Source organism: Oncorhynchus keta, chromosome 29, assembly GCF_023373465.1.
Source record: "Oncorhynchus keta strain PuntledgeMale-10-30-2019 chromosome 29, Oket_V2, whole genome shotgun sequence".
Taxonomy (NCBI): domain Eukaryota; kingdom Metazoa; phylum Chordata; class Actinopteri; order Salmoniformes; family Salmonidae; genus Oncorhynchus; species Oncorhynchus keta.
In genome coordinates, this window is record NC_068449.1 from 1,982,372 (window position 1) to 1,998,656 (window position 16,285).

The window sequence follows — 16,285 nt, forward strand, 5'->3', positions numbered from 1 at the left end:
CTTTTTCTTTAGTATCTAAGTAATACAGGTCTGTACTCTCTGGTCTGTACTCTCTGGTCTGTACTCTCTGGACTGTACTCTCTGGTCTGTACTCTCTGGTAGTAATACAGGTCTGTACTCTCTGGTCTGTACTCTCTGGACTGTACTCTCTGGTGGTAATACTGGTCTGTACTCTCTGGTCTGTACTCTCTGGTCTGTACTCTCTGGTCTGTACTCTGGACTGTACTCTCTGGTCTGTACTCTCTGGTAGTAATACAGGTCTGTACTCTCTGGTCTGTACTCTCTGGACTGTACTCTCTGGTGGTAATACTGGTCTGTACTCTCTGGTCTGTACTCTCTGGTCTGTACTCTCTGGTCTGTACTCTCTGGACTGTACTCTCTGGTCTGTACTCTCTGGTCTGTACTCTCTGGTCTGTACTCTCTGGTCTGTAATCTCTGGACTGTACTCTGTGGACTGTACTCTCTGGACTGTACTCTCTGGTCTGTACTCTCTGGTGGTAATACTGGTCTGTACTCTCTGATCTGTACTCTCTGCTGGTAATACTGGTCTGTACTCTCTGGTCTGTACTCTCTGGTCTGTACTCTCTGGTCTGTACTCTCTGGTCTGTACTCTCTGGTCTGTACTCTCTGGTCTGTACTCTCTGGACTGTACTCTCTGGTCTGTACTCTCTGGTCTGTACTCTCTGGTCTGTACTCTGGTCTGTACTCTCTGGTCTGTACTCTCTGGTCTGTACTCTCTGGTCTGTACTCTCTGGTGGTAATACTGGTCTGTACTCTCTGGTCTGTACTCTCTGGTCTGTACTCTCTGGTCTGTACTCTCTGGACTGTACTCTCTGGACTGTACTCTCTGGTCTGTACTCTCTGGACTGTACTCTCTGGACTGTACTCTCTGGTCTGTACTCTCTGGACTGTACTCTCTGGTCTGTACTCTCTGGACTGTACTCTGTGGTCTGTACTCTCTGGACTGTACTCTGGACTGTACTCTCTGGTCTGTACTCTCTGGACTGTACTCTCTGGTCTGTACTCTCTGGACTGTACTCTCTGGACTGTACTCTCTGGACTGTACTCTCTGGTCTACTCTCTGGTCTGTACTCTCTGGACTGTACTCTCTGGACTGTACTCTCTGGTCTGTACTCTCTGGACTGTACTCTCTGGACTGTACTCTCTGGTCTGTACTCTCTGGTGGTAATACTGGTCTGTACTCTCTGGTCTGTACTCTCTGGTCTGTACTCTCTGGACTGTACTCTCTGGTCTGTACTCTCTGGACTGTACTCTCTGGACTGTACTCTCTGGACTGTACTCTCTGGTGGTAATACTGGTCTGTACTCTCTGGACTGTACTCTCTGGACTGTACTCTCTGGTCTGTACTCTCTGGTCTGTACTCTCTGGTCTGTACTCTCTGGACTGTACTCTCTGGTCTGTACTCTCTGGTGGTAATACTGGTCTGTACTCTCTGGTCTGTACTCTCTGGTCTGTACTCTCTGGACTGTACTCTCTGGTCTGTAATCTCTGGACTGTACTCTCTGGACTGTACTCTCTGGACTGTACTCTCTGGTCTGTACTCTCTGGACTGTACTCTTTGGTGGTAATACTGGTCTGTACTCTCTGGTCTGTACTCTCTGGTCTCTCTGCTGGTAATACTGGTCTGTACTCTCTGGTCTGTACTCTCTGGACTGTACTCTGTGGACTATACTCTCTGGACTGTACTCTCTGGTCTGTACTCTCTGGACTGTACTCTCTGGTCTGTACTCTCTGGACTGTACTCTCTGGACTGTACTCTCTGGTGGTAATACTGGTCTGTACTCTCTGGTCTGTACTCTCTGCTGGTAATACTGGTCTGTACTCTCTGGTCTGTACTCTCTGGTCTGTACTCTCTGGACTGTACTCTCTGGACTGTACTCTCTGGTCTGTACTCTCTGGACTGTACTCTCTGGACTGTACTCTCTGGTCTGTACTCTCTGGTCTGTACTCTCTGGACTGTACTCTCTGGTCTGTACTCTCTGGACTGTACTCTGTGGACTGTACTCTGTGGACTGTACTCTCTGGACTGTACTCTCTGGACTGTACTCTCTGGTCTGTACTCTCTGGACTGTACTCTCTGGTCTGTACTCTCTGGACTGTACTCTCTGGACTGTACTCTCTGGTGGTAATACTGGTCTGTACTCTCTGGTCTGTACTCTCTGCTGGTAATACTGGTCTGTACTCTCTGGTCTGTACTCTCTGGTCTGTACTCTCTGGACTGTACTCTCTGGACTGTACTCTCTGGTCTGTACTCTCTGGACTGTACTCTCTGGACTGTACTCTTTGGTCTGTACTCTCTGGTCTGTACTCTCTGGACTGTACTCTCTGGTCTGTACTCTCTGGACTGTACTCTGTGGACTGTACTCTGTGGACTGTACTCTCTGGACTGTACTCTCTGGACTGTACTCTCTGGACTGTACTCTTTGGTCTGTACTCTCTGGTCTGTACTCTCTGGTCTGTACTCTCTGGACTGTACTCTCTGGACTGTACTCTGTGGACTGTACTCTGTGGACTGTACTCTCTGGACTGTACTCTCTGGACTGTACTCTCTGGTCTGTACTCTCTGGTCTGTACTCTCTGGACTGTACTCTCTGGACTGTACTCTCTGGACTGTACTCTCTGGACTGTACTCTCTGGACTGTACTCTCTGGTCTGTACTCTCTGGACTGTACTCTCTGGTCTGTACTCTCTGGACTGTACTCTCTGGACTGTACTCTCTGGACTGTACTCTCTGGACTGTACTCTCTGGTCTGTACTCTCTGGTCTGTACTCTCTGGACTGTACTCTCTGGACTGTACTCTCTGGACTGTACTCTCTGGACTGTACTCTCTGGACTGTACTCTCTGGTCTGTACTCTCTGGTCTGTACTCTGGTGGTAATACTGGTCTGTACTCTCTGGTCTGTACTGTCTGGTGGTAATACTGGTCTGTACCCTCTGGTCTGTACTCTCTGGTCTGTACTCTGGTGGTAATACTGGTCTGTATTCTCTGGTCTGTACTCTCTGGTCTATACTCTCTGGTCTGTACTCTCTGGCCTGTACTCTCTGGTAGTGATACAAGTCTGTACTCTCTGGTCTGTACTCTCCGGTTGTAATACAGGTCTGTACTCTCTGATCTGTACTCTCTGGTAGTGATACAGGTCTTGTGGTGAATGGGAGGAGCCACTGTGAGTGCCGTGCCAGCAGCAGCACATCCTCCTCTTCGAACCGGGGCAGAGTCCTGCTCCACTGCTACCTACAGGGGCTCAAGGCAGGGATGTATGAGGGGACAGGTAGGTCCACACTGTACAAATACACTCTTTCTGTAAATCCTTTACTCAACGTTCCCCAAACAAGGGGCTGCATGTCATGTTCGTCATAATGTCTTTAGACCAAGGCACAGCGTGAGTAGAGTTCCACAATCATTTTAATAAACTAAAACTCACCAAAACAACAAACAACCAAACGAAAGGTGAAGCTATACAAATAGTGCAGACAGGCAACTATACATAGACAAGATCCCACACCAGAAAGTGGGAAACAGGGCTGCATTAAATATGATCCCCAACCTTGGGCTGGGAACCCTGGCCTGGGGACCATCGCTGGAGGCCCCGGACTGGGGACCGTCGCTGGAGGCCCCGGACTGGGGACCGTCGCTGGAGGCCCCGGACTGGGGACCGTCGCTGGAGGCCCCGGACTGGGGACCGTCGCTGGAGGCCCCGGACTGGGGACCGTCGCTGGAGGCCCCGGACTGGGGACCGTCGCTGGAGGCCCCGGACTGGGGACCGTCGCTGGAGGCCCCGGACTGGGGACCGTCGCTGGAGGCCCCGGACTGGGGACCGTCGCTGGAGGCCCCGGACTGGGGACCGTCGCTGGAGACCCCGGACTGGGAACCCTGGACTGAGGACCGTCGCTGGAGGTTCCGGATTTACAGGACTGTGGAGGCGCACTGGAGGTCTGATGTGTGGTGCCGGCACTGGTGGTACCGGGCTGGGGACACGCACCTCAGGGCGAGTGCGAGGAGCAGGAACAGGACGTACTGGACTGTGGAGGTGCACTGGAGGCCTGATGCGTGGGACCGGTACAGGTGGCACCGGGCTGGGGACACACACCTCAGGGCGAGTGTGAGGAGCAGGAACAGGATCCTAACCTTCACAGGCATTTGGAGAAGTTTTGAATCCTAAGCAACCTGCCTATACATAGTTTGAAGTACAAAACCAACACAACTACTGTAGTTGGTCAAAGCTGTGTGCTGGAAAACATTGGTGGAGCATGGGTGGAGTAGGCATTGTGGTGCTGGATAACCTTGGTAGAGCATGGGTGAAGTAGGCATTGTGGTGCTGGATAACCTTGGTAGAGCATGGGTGGAGTAGGCATTGTGGTGCTGGATAACCTTGGTAGAGCACGGGTGAAGTAGGCACTGTGGTGCTGGTGAATTTCCTTTATTTTTCAGCTTCAGACCAATGCCTACTTCTCACTTAAAACATATTTTTTTGTTTTGTTTTTAAATTCCATGGTTTTTACTCTGGCAGGTTCTGTTAAAAGTGCATCGTACATTTCCACATGCAAAGACAGATTTGTTTTCATCAATCAAAAGTTTGCAATTGGCAGTGCTATTGTAACCTATAATTTGGCATCTGACAAAAAGGTCTGGGCCTTAATGGCACAGGTGGTGTGCTGGCATAACTACAAGGGTTGCTGGTTTAAACCCTACTGACTGTTGCCTTCTAACAGCTCTAAACCGTCTTTGAACAAACTATTACCATTAATACAGTGCATGTCAGAGCAAAAAAATCAAGCCATGAGGTCGAAGGAATTGTCCATAGAGCTCAGAGACAGGATTGTGTCGAGGCACAGATCTGGGGAAGGGTACCAAAACATGTCTGCAGCATTGAAGGTCCCCCAAAAAACAGTGGCCTCCATCATTCTTAAATGGAAGAAGTTTAGGACTCTTCCTAGAGCTGGCCACACGGCCAAACTGAGCAATCGGGGGAGAAGGACCTTGGGTCAGGGAGGTGACCAAGAATCCGATGGTCACTCTGACAGAGCTCCAGAGTTCCTCTGTGGAGATGGGAGAACATTCCAGAAGGACAACCATCTCGACAGCACTCCACCAATCAGGCCTTTATGGTAGAGTGGCCAGACGAAAGCCACTCCTCACATGACTGCCTGCTTGTATAGTTTGCCAAATTGCACCTAAAGGACTCTCCGACCATGACAAATAAGATTATCTGGTCTGATGAAACCAAGATTGAACACTTTGGCCTGAATGCCAAGCGTCACATCTGGAGAAAACCTGGCACCATCCCCATGGTGAAGCAGGGTGGTGGCAGCATCATGCTGTGGGGATGTTTTTCAGCGCCAGGGACTGGTAGACTTGTCAGGATCAAGGCAAAGATGAACAGAACAAAGTACGCTCGGGACCTCTGGACTACAAAGGGAATCCCAGCAGCGAGCTGCCCAGTGACACGAGACTACCTTTTATGCTTGCTTAGGGGCAAGCAACACTGAAGCATGCATGAGAGGATCAGCTGTTCCAGACTACTGTGTGATCACGCTCTCCGTAGCCGATGTGAGCAAGACCTTTAAACAGGTCAACATTCACAAAGCCGTAGGGCCAGACGGATAACCAGGACGTGTACTTAGAGCATGAGTGGTCCAACTGGCAAGTGTCTTCACTGACATTTTCAACCTCTCCCTGTCTGAGTCTGTAATACCTACATGTTTCAAGCAGACCACCATAGTCCCGGTGCACAAGGAAGCGAAGGTAACCTGCCTAAATGACAACCGCCCCGTAGCACTCACGTCAGTAGCCATGAAGTGCTTTGAAAGGCTGGTCATGGCTCACATCAACACCATCATGCCGGGAAACCGTAGACCCACTCCAATTTGCATACCGCCCCAACAGATCCACAGATGATGCAATCTCTATTGCACTCTACACTGCCCTTTCACACATGGACAAAAGGAACACCTATGTGAGAATGCTGTTCATTGACTACAGCTCAGTGTTCAACACCATAGTGCCCACAAAGCTCATCACTAAGCTAAAGAACCTGGGACTAAACATCTCAACAACACATCCGCCACGCTGATCCTCAACACTGGAGCTCCCCAGGGGTGGTGCGTGCTTAGTCCCCTCCTGTACTCCCTGTTCACCCACGACTGCATGGCCAGGCACGACTCCAACGCCGTCATTAAGTTTGCAGACGACACAACGGTGGTAGACCTGATCACCGACGACGACGAGACAGCTTATAGAGAGGAGGTCAGAGACCTGGCAGTGTGGTGCCAGGACAACAACCTCTCCCTCAATGTGAGCAAGAATAAGGAGCTGATCGTGGACTACAGGAAAAGTCCAAACACACCACATCATGGTCCAAGCACACCAAGACAGTCGTGAAGAGGGCACGACAACACCTTTTCCCCCTCAGGAGACTGAAAAGATTTAGCATCGGTCCCCAGATCCTCCAAAAAGTTCTACAGCTGCACCATCGAGAGCATCCTGACCGGTTGCATCACCGCCTGGTATGGCAACTGCTCGGCATATCTGACCATAAGGCGCTACAGAGGGTAGTGCGTACGGCCCAGTACACCACTGGGGCCAAGCTTCCTGACTTCCAGAACCTACATACTAGGTTGTGTCAGAGAAAGGTCCCCCAAAAATGTCAAAGACAATCACCCAAGCCACAGACTGTTCACTCTGCTACCGCACGTCAAGCGGTAACGGAGAGCCAAGTCCGAGAGGCTTCTTCACCAAGTCTAGGTCCGAGAGGCTTCTAAACAGCTTCTACCCCTAAGCCATAAGATCTCTGAACAATTAATTCAATGGCCACCCAGACTTTTTACATTGACGCGATTTGTTTTTACACTGCTACTACTTGCTGTTTATTATCTATGCATAGTCCCTTTACAAATTACCTCGATTTACCTGTAACCCCGCAAATTGACCCGGTGCCCCCTGTATATAGCCTCGTTATTGTTATGTCATTTCCTTGTGTTATTTCTTTAATATATATATATATATATATATATATATATTATAATATTTAAAAAATAATAATAATAATTTAGTGGAGATCAGCTTTAATAGTGCAGATATATTGTAGATTCCATCAATGTAATTGTCTGCATCATTTCCAATCCCCCATGTATTTTTTGGTAAATATATATATATATATATATTTTTCAATACAAAGTTAAGAACATTTGTTCAGACCTCAATTGTTCAAATGTTCCTCGACATTGGCATCATGTTGGTAGGGAGATCAGAATTTTACATTGAGCTTCAACCAACGCCTATATTGTCGTGATGACCGGTGTTGTGCCGAAAATCTCCACCTGACAGAATTCTCCCCTCTTTGCGTTCTTCATTGCTGCAACTGGTTTGCTAATTGAGATGTCTGCTTTTCACTCCGTTGTCAGTTTAGCCTACGTTTCGCTGCTTTTAGTAGCAGAAAACATTTTTTTTTGTCTGCAGTTTTCGGTTTGGCTATTTGTTTCAAATGTATGTGTCGGTTCTAGCTTGTATGGCGTCCTGGGCGAACATCCCCTTCACCCCAAGTCGCCCGTACCTAAATCCGCTACTGATTTTTGTATTAGTCTATAAATGAATCTGCCAAACGTCGTGATCTCTCGCATGTCTCATTCGACTAGTATTTTTGAAAGTGTAAGGATAATAATTCAGCTATAATTGTTCTGAAATGTTTATTGCTTGCCAACATTATACTCCCTTCCTCTATGTTTAAATATAACACACATACATGTATTATTCATTTCCGTTTCCTGTCCCACCTGACGAAGTTTGTTCTATAGAAAATATTTGACTCTTTTTTTGGCACAACAGCCGCGCGACAATAATTTACACCAGTTTCTCTTCCACAGATGCAAGGCACCAAGTGACGATGCAGCTTCTCCACTCAGAATGGGAATACGTGTCGACCTTAAACCAGCTCTACGACAAGTACAGAACACCTCCTGCTCTGCAGATGGACCTGGAGCCATAGTAAGGACAAACCCAACTAGTACCCTATTTCCTATATATACCCAAAAGTAGTGCACTGTATAATGAATAGTGTGCCATTTGGGACAGAGCCAATGCTATCATGCTACCACAGTCCAGTGGGGATTATTATGGGGATTATAATTAATGGACATTTTTGTAGTCTGAAATTTCAATGTGGAAATTACAAACTTCAGAAGCCTTTTTAAACCTCAAATGCACTGCAAGTTTTATATTTCCTGCTTTTCAGGAAAGGTCTCTTGTAACAGAGTGATCAAATTAAGATCCTACATCTGTAGGCTGTGTACCAAATGGCGCCCTATTCACGATCCCTATGGGCTCCAGCTATAGAAAATAGGGTGCCAGCCTCCCGAGTGGCGCAGCGGTCTAAGGCACTGCATCTCAGTGCTAGTGGCGTCACTACAGACCCAGGGTCGATCCCAGGCTGTGTCACAGCCGGCCGTGACCGGGAGACCCATGAGGCGGCGCACAATTTGCCCAGCGTCGTCCGAGTTAGGGGGAGGGTTTGGCTGGCCAGGATTTCTTTCTAGCGACTCCTTCTCCTTGTTTTCTCATTGTTTTCTCATTGTTTTCTCCTTGTTTTCTCTTTGTTTTCTCTTTGTTTTCTCTTTGTTTTCTCATTGTTTTCTCCTTGTTTTCTCTCTGTTTTCTCATTGTTTTCTCCTTGTTTTCTCCTTGTTTTCTCCTTGTTTTCTCATTGTTTTCTCATTGTTTTCTCCTTGTTTTCTCTTTGTTTTCTCTTTGTTTTCTCCTTGTTTTCTCATTGTTTTCTCTTTGTTTTCTCTTTGTTTTCTCCTTGTTTTCTCCTTGTTTTCTCATTGTTTTCTCATTGTTTTCTCATTGTTTTCTCTTTGTTTTCTCTTTGTTTTCTCTTTGTTTTCTCCTTGTTTTCTCCTTGTTTTCTCATTGTTTTCTCATTGTTTTCTCCTTGTTTTCTCTCTGTTTTCTCTCTGTTTTCTCCTTGTTTTCTCCTTGTTTTCTCCTTGTTTTCTCCTTGTTTCCTCTCTGTTTTCTCCTCTAGTCAGAATTACCTGAAGTTTGTAGAGGAGTTGCTGCAGCGCCACCTTCTGTTCAGAAACACTCTGGAGCAGAGGTTGTCTGCTCACGACTGGAAAGGCCTTGTGGGAGACATCTTTGTCCAACTCGTAGGCCACAATGATGTAAGTACGGAAACAAACAGAAATCCCATCTTGACTATCGTATTGTTGTCTCTACCTTCTTGCCCTTTGTGCTGTTATCTGTGCCCAATAATGTTTGTACCATGTTTTCTGCTGCTACCATGTTGTTACGCGTTGCTAACATGTTGTTACGTGTTGCTACCATGTTGTTACGTGTTGCTACCATGTTGTGTTGCTACCATGTTGTTATGTGTTGCTACCATGTTGTCATGTGTTGCTACCATGTTGTTACGTGTTGCTACCATGTTGTCATGTGTTGCTACCATGTTGTTACGCGTTGCTACCATGTTGTTACGCGTTGCTACCATGTTGTCATGTGTTGCTACCATGTTGTTACGTGTTGCTACCATGTTGTTATGCGTTGCTACCATGTTGTTACGTGTTGCTACCATGTTGTTATGCGTTGCTACCATGTTGTTACGTGTTGCTACCATGTTGTTACGCGTTGCTACCATGTTGTTACGCGTTGCTACCATGTTGTTACGCGTTGCTACCATGTTGTTACGTGTTGCTACCATGTTGTTACGCGTTGCTACCATGTTGTTACGCGTTGCTACCATGTTGTTATGCGTTGCTACCATGTTGTTACGCGCTGCTACCATGTTGTTACGCGTTGCTACCATGTTGTTACGTGTTGCTACCATGTTGTTACGTGTTGCTACCATGTTGTTACGCGCTGCTACCATGTTGTTACGTGTTGCTACCATGTTGTTACGTGTAGCTACCATGTTGTTACGTGTTGCTACCATGTTGTTACGTGTTGCTACCATGTTGTTACGTGTTGCTACCATGTTGTTACGTGTTGCTACCATGTTGTTACGTGTAGCTACCATGTTGCTACCATGTTGTTACATGTTGCTACCATGTTGCTACGTGTTGCTACCATGTTTTCTGCTGCTACCATGTTGTTACGTGATGCTACCATGTTGTTACGTGATGCTACCATGTTGTTACGTGTTGCTACCATGTTGTTACGTGTTGCTACCATGTTGTTACGTGATGCTACCGTGTTGCTACCATGTTGTTACGTGTTGCTACCATGTTGTTACGCGTTGCTACCATGTTGTTACGTGTTGCCTTTTGCCTTCTGGTAGGCCGTCATTGTACAATAAGAATTTGTTCTTAACGGACTTACCTGGTTAAATAAAATAAATAAATACAAATATTTTTGGTTGTTCTTTGAAACTGTAGAGATTATAATATCTATCTATCTCATCTTCATCTTTTTCCTCCTCACAACTATTCCTGTTTGTCTCCTCAAGTCATCTTTCTTGGACATATACCACGGATACACGACAGCGCTGGACACGTTTCTTTCTATAGAATTCAACAGAATAATACAAAGCACACAGGTCGGTAGATCCCAGAGGTTGTTACTGGATCTTTAATGTACAGGTCGGTAGATCCCAGAGGTTGTTACTGGATCTTTAATGTACAGGTCAGTAGATCCCAGAGGTTGTTACTGGATCTTTAATGTACAGGTCGGTAGATCCCAGAGGTTGTTACTGGATCTTTAATGTACAGGTCGGTAGATCCCAGAGGTTGTTACTGGATCTTTAATGTACAGGTCGGTAGATCCCAGAGGTTGTTACTGGATCTTTAATGTACAGGTCAGTAGATCCCAGAGGTTGTTACTGGATCTTTAATGTACAGGTCGGTAGATCCCAGAGGTTGTTACTGGATCTTTAATGTACAGGTCGGTAGATCCCAGAGGTTGTTACTGGATCTTTAATGTACAGGTCAGTAGATCCCAGAGGTTGTTACTGGATCTTTAATGTACAGGTCAGTAGATCCCAGAGGTTGTTACTGGATCTTTAATGTACAGGTCAGTAGATCCCAGAGGTTGTTACTGGATCTTTAATGTACAGGTCAGTAGATCCCAGAGGTTGTTACTGGATCTTTAATGTACAGGTCGGTAGATCCCAGAGGTTGTTACTGGATCTTTAATGTACAGGTCGGTAGATCCCAGAGGTTGTTACTGGATCTTTAATGTACAGGTCGGTAGATCCCAGAGGTTGTTACTGGATCTTTAATGTACAGGTCGGTAGATCCCAGAGGTTGTTACTGGATCTTTAATGTACAGGTCGGTAGATCCCAGAGGTTGTTACTGGATCTTTAATGTACAGGTCGGTAGATCCCAGAGGTTGTTACTGGATCTTTAATGTACAGGCCTTATCTTTCAAACAGGTGGTAGTGAGTGAGGGGTTCTGAATATGTTCACGTTGTTCACAGAGCTATACGAAGGAAAGAGAGGAAGTTCAACTGTTCTCTCTGCTGTTGGCGCCAGTCTCTCGAATCCACAGCTACCTAACCCTCATTCAGGTTGGTCCACCCCTCCTTCTCTTTCTCCTTCTCGGAGTGTCTCTCTATTGATAGCCAATCTAGTTGAGGATAATCTCAAATGGACAGGTGACACTAAGAAGAAGTATGACTCAGTTATTTGAACATGGCCCTTGTAACAGCAGGGTCATGGGCTCATTTCTTACTGGGCCCAACCATGTGAATATGTATACACTACTGTAAATCACTTTGGATAAAAGCGTCTGCTAAATGGAATATATTTTTATATTATTGCGAACCTGTTCCCCTATAGAGTGTTTGTAATAATAATAATATATAATAATAATAATAATAATAATATAATAATATAATAATAATTAATAATAATTTGTCTACAGGCAGTGATCACCCAGAATGCAACTCTAGTATAGTATATATCGGTTTCTCTGAGTGTAATCCTGTTCCCCTATAGAGTGTTTGTCTACAGGCAGTGATCACCCAGAATGCAACTCTAGTATATTATATATCGGTTTCTCTGAGTATAATCCTGTTCCCCTGTAGAGTCTGTTGCAGTGGACTGACAGCGATCACCCAGACTGCAGCCTCCTCCAGGGGTCAGAGAGGGTCCTGAAGAACATCCTCTCCCGCTGTCACCTCATCCTGGAGGACGATGTTCGATGGGGAGACGGAGGAAGAATGGCCGGGCCCAGGTCAGTAAGAGACACTCCCTGGCTGTGTCCCGGGCCCAGGTCAGTAAGAGACACTCCCTGGCTGTGTCCCGGGCCCAGGTCAGTAAGAGACACTCCCTGGCTGTGTCCCGGGCCCAGGTCAGTAAGAGACACTCCCTGGCTGTGTCCCGGGCCCAGGTCAGTAAGAGACACTCCCTGGCTGTGTCCCGGGCCCAGGTTAGTAAGAGACACTCCCTGGCTGTGTCCCGGGCCCAGGTTAGTAAGAGACACTCCCTGGCTGTGTCCCGGGCCCAGGTCAGTAAGAGACACTCCCTGGCTGTGTCCCGGGCCCAGGTCAGTAAGAGACACTCCCTGGCTGTGTCCCGGGCCCAGGTCAGTAAGAGACACTCCCTGGCTGTGTCCCGGGCCCAGGTCAGTAAGAGACACTCCCTGGCTGTGTCCCGGGCCCAGGTTAGTAAGAGACACTCCCGGGCCCCCTGGCTGTGTCCCTGTGTAAGAGACACTCCCTGGCTGTGTCCCGGGCCCAGGTTAGTAAGAGACACTCCCTGGCTGTGTCCCTGGCCCAGGTCAGTAAGAGACACTCCCTGGCTGTGTCCCGGGCCCAGGTCAGTAAGAGACACTCCCTGGCTGTGTCCCGGGCCCACTCCCTGGCTGTGTCCCGGGCCCAGGTAAGAGACACTCCTGGCTGTGTCCCGGGCCCAGGTCAGTAAGAGACACTCCCTGGCTGTGTCCCGGGCCCAGGTTAGTAAGAGACACTCCCTGACACTCCCTGGCTGTGTCCCTGGCCCAGGTTAGTAAGAGACACTCCTGGCTGTGTCCCCAGGTTAGTAAGAGACACTCCTGGCTGTGTCCCGGGCCCAGGTTAGTAAGAGACACTCCCTGGCTGTGTCCCGGGCCCAGGTTAGTAAGAGACACTCCTGGCTGTGTCCCGGGCCCAGGTTAGTAAGAGACACTCCCTGGCTGTGTCCCTGGCCCTGTGTCCTGGCTGTGTCCCGGGCCCAGGTTAGTAAGAGACACTCCTGGCTGTGTCCCGGGCCCAGGTCAGTAAGAGACACTCCTGGCTGTGTCCCGGGCCCAGGTTAGTAAGACTCTCTGGCTGTGTCCCGGGCCCACAGTAAGAGACACTCCCTGGCTGTGTCCCGGGCCCAGGTCAGTAAGAGACTCCTGGCTGTGTCCCAGGCCCACTAAGAGACACTCCTGGCTGTGTGGCCCTGTGTCCTGGCTGTGTCCGGGCCCAGGTCAGTAAGAGACACTCCCTGGCTGTGTCCCGGGCCCAGGTCAGTAAGACAAGCAGTAAACCTTTTGACCAGGGACACTCCCTGGCTGTGTCCCGGGCCCAGGTTAGTAAGAGACACTCCCTGGCTGTGTCCCAGGCCCAGGTTAGTAAGAGACACTCCCTGGCTGTGTCCCCAAATGGCACCCTATTCCCTATGTGCTCAACCTTTTGACCAGGGCCCTATGGGTTGGTCTCTGTGGCCCTGGTCTAAAGCAGTAAACCCTATAGTGACCAGGGCCCTATGGGTTGGTCTCTGTGGCCCTGGTCTATAGCAGTAAACCCTATAGTGACCAGGGCCCTATGGGTTGGTCTCTGTGGCCCTGGTCTAAAGCAGTAAACCCTATAGTGACCAGGGCCCTATGGGTTGGTCTCTGTGGCCCTGGTCTATAGCAGTAAACCCTATAGTGACCAGGGCCCTATGGGTTGGTCTCTGTGGCCCTGGTCTAAAGCAGTAAACCCTATAGTGACCAGGGCCCTATGGGTTGGTCTCTGTGGCCCTGGTCTAAAGCAGTAAACCCTATAGTGACCAGGGCCCTATGGGTTGGTCTCTGTGGCCCTGGTCTAAAGCAGTAAACCCTATAGTGACCAGGGCCCTATGGGTTGGTCTCTGTGGCCCTGGTCTAAAGCAGTAAACCCTATAGTGACCAGGGCCCTATGGGTTGGTCTCTGTTGCCCTGGTCTAAAGCAGTAAACCCTATAGTGACCAGGGCCCTATGGGTTGGTCTCTGTGGCCCTGGTCTAAAGCAGTAAACCCTATAGTGACCAGGGCCCTATGGGTTGGGTGGCCCTGGTCTCTGTGGCCCCCTGGTCTAAAGCAGTAAACCCTATAGTGACCAGGGCCCTATGGGTTGGTCTCTGTGGCCCTGGTCTAAAGCAGTAAACCCAGTAAATGGGTTGGTCTCTGTGGCCCTGGTCTAAAGCCTATAGTGACCAGGGCCCTATGGGTTGGTCTCTGTGGCCCTGGTCTAAAGCAGTAGGGCCCTATGGGTTGGTCCCTATAGTGACCAGGGCCCTATGGGTTGGTCTCTGTGGCCCTGGTCTAAAGCAGTAAACCCTATAGTGACCAGGGCCCTATGGGTTGGTCTCTGTGGCCCTGGTCTAAAGCAGTAAACCCTATAGTGACCAGGGCCCTATGGGTTGGTCTCTGTGGCCCTGGTCTAAAGCAGTAAACCCTATAGTGACCAGGGCCCTATGGGTTGGTCTCTGTGGCCCTGGTCTAAAGCAGTACCCTATAGTGACCAGGGCCCTATGGGTTGGTCTCTGTGGCCCTGGTCCCTATAGTGACCCAGGGCCCTGGTCTCTGTGGCCCTGGGGTAAACCCTATAGTCTCTGTGGCCCTGGTCTAAAGCAGTAAACCCTATAGTGACCAGGGCCCTATGGGTTGGTCTCTGTGGCCCTGGTCTAAAGCAGTAAACCCTATAGTGACCAGGGCCCTATGGGTTGGTCTCTGTGGCCCTGGTCTAAAGCAGTAAACCCTATAGTGACCAGGGCCCTATGGGTTGGTCTCTGTGGCCCTGGTCTAAAGCAGTAAACCCTATAGTGACCAGGGCCCTATGGGTTGGTCTCTGTGGCCCTGGTCTAAAGCAGTAAACCCTATAGTGACCAGGGCCCTATGGGTTGGTCTCTGTGGCCCTGGTCTAAAGCAGTAAACCCTATAGTGACCAGGGCCCTATGGGTTGGTCTCTGTGGCCCTGGTCTAAAGCAGTAAACCCTATAGTGACCAGGGCCCTATGGGTTGGTCTCTGTGGCCCTGGTCTAAAGCAGTAAACCCTATAGTGACCAGGGCCCTATGGGCCCTGGTGGTCTCTGGCCCTGGTCTAAAGCAGTCTCTGTGGCCCTGGTCTAAAGCAGTAAACCCTATAGTGACCAGGGCCCTATGGGTTGGTCTCTGTGGCCCTGGTCTAAAGCAGTAAACCCTATAGTGACCAGGGCCCTATGGGTTGGTCTCTGTGGCCCTGGTCTAAAGCAGTAAACCCTATAGTGACCAGGGCCCTATGGGTTGGTCTCTGTGGCCCTGGTCTAAAGCAGTAAACCCTATAGTGACCAGGGTTCCATTTCACACAGAATCACGGAATCCATTCAGAACTAAATCACAATGTACAAACTGGGCAGCTACTCAATTTGACAGTTAATGGTCTGTCAAACAGACCATTCCCTGAATAATCATGGAATTTAGTCGTTTACAAACTAATAAACAAGGCCAAACATTTCAGAAACAAAATAATCAGACACCCATATAAAATGTATATATATATATAATTCCAAAAATGTTCTCCAAATCCAAGATCATCACGCGATCATCATACAGTCAGTCGGTCATATCAGACAGACGGTCACATAGACAGGCGGTCATATAGACTGTCATGCTTTTATTTTAAGATCTGCCTGAAGCACGACATATTGGAGTGTCCAGACCGTCCCCCAACTCAGCAGTTCCTCTGTGTTTCAGTGGCAGCTGCTCTGCCTGCCCCTGTGCCAAGTCGTGCGATCACAGAAGCCAGCTCTGCCCTGCCACGGACACACAGAAACACAGACAGGAGTCCCGTGATGCTGCTGGGAAACGGTGAGTGTGTTTTTGTCGCCATCTGGTGCCCTGGGAGGGTAGAGGCCTCTAGAGGCACAATTGCAGAACATACACCAAAGTCATGTTCAGCAGTGAAACGTCAAAAGTCGCAGATAGAAAATGCCACAAATGTGTTTGCTAAAATGGCATAGTATACAACAAAATGGCTGCTGAAATAGCAGAGTATGTGTAACAGTATAGACTTTACGTCCGTCCCCTCGCCCCGACCTAGGCGTGAACCAGGGACCCTCTGCACTCATCAACAACAGTCACCCCTC

The 16,285-nt window shown here is 48.7% G+C and overlaps 1 protein-coding gene across 3 annotated transcripts in view; it reads left to right on the forward strand.

Moving 5' to 3' along the window:
* Positions 1–16,285, forward strand: part of LOC118362118 (uncharacterized) — a 35,549-nt gene that overhangs the window by 7,473 nt on the left and 11,791 nt on the right. For 2 of the 3 annotated variants that reach the window (XM_052485604.1, XM_052485605.1), the window contains 7 exons: positions 3,152–3,291; positions 7,883–8,003; positions 9,043–9,181; positions 10,462–10,551; positions 11,432–11,521; positions 12,041–12,189; positions 15,894–16,007. In XM_052485604.1, coding sequence (XP_052341564.1) covers positions 3,152–3,291; positions 7,883–8,003; positions 9,043–9,181; positions 10,462–10,551; positions 11,432–11,521; positions 12,041–12,189; positions 15,894–16,007 — 843 coding nt within the window. The remainder of the gene's footprint in view (positions 1–3,151; positions 3,292–7,882; positions 8,004–9,042; positions 9,182–10,461; positions 10,552–11,431; positions 11,522–12,040; positions 12,190–15,893; positions 16,008–16,285) is intronic. The other variant, XM_052485606.1, reaches the window with a different exon arrangement.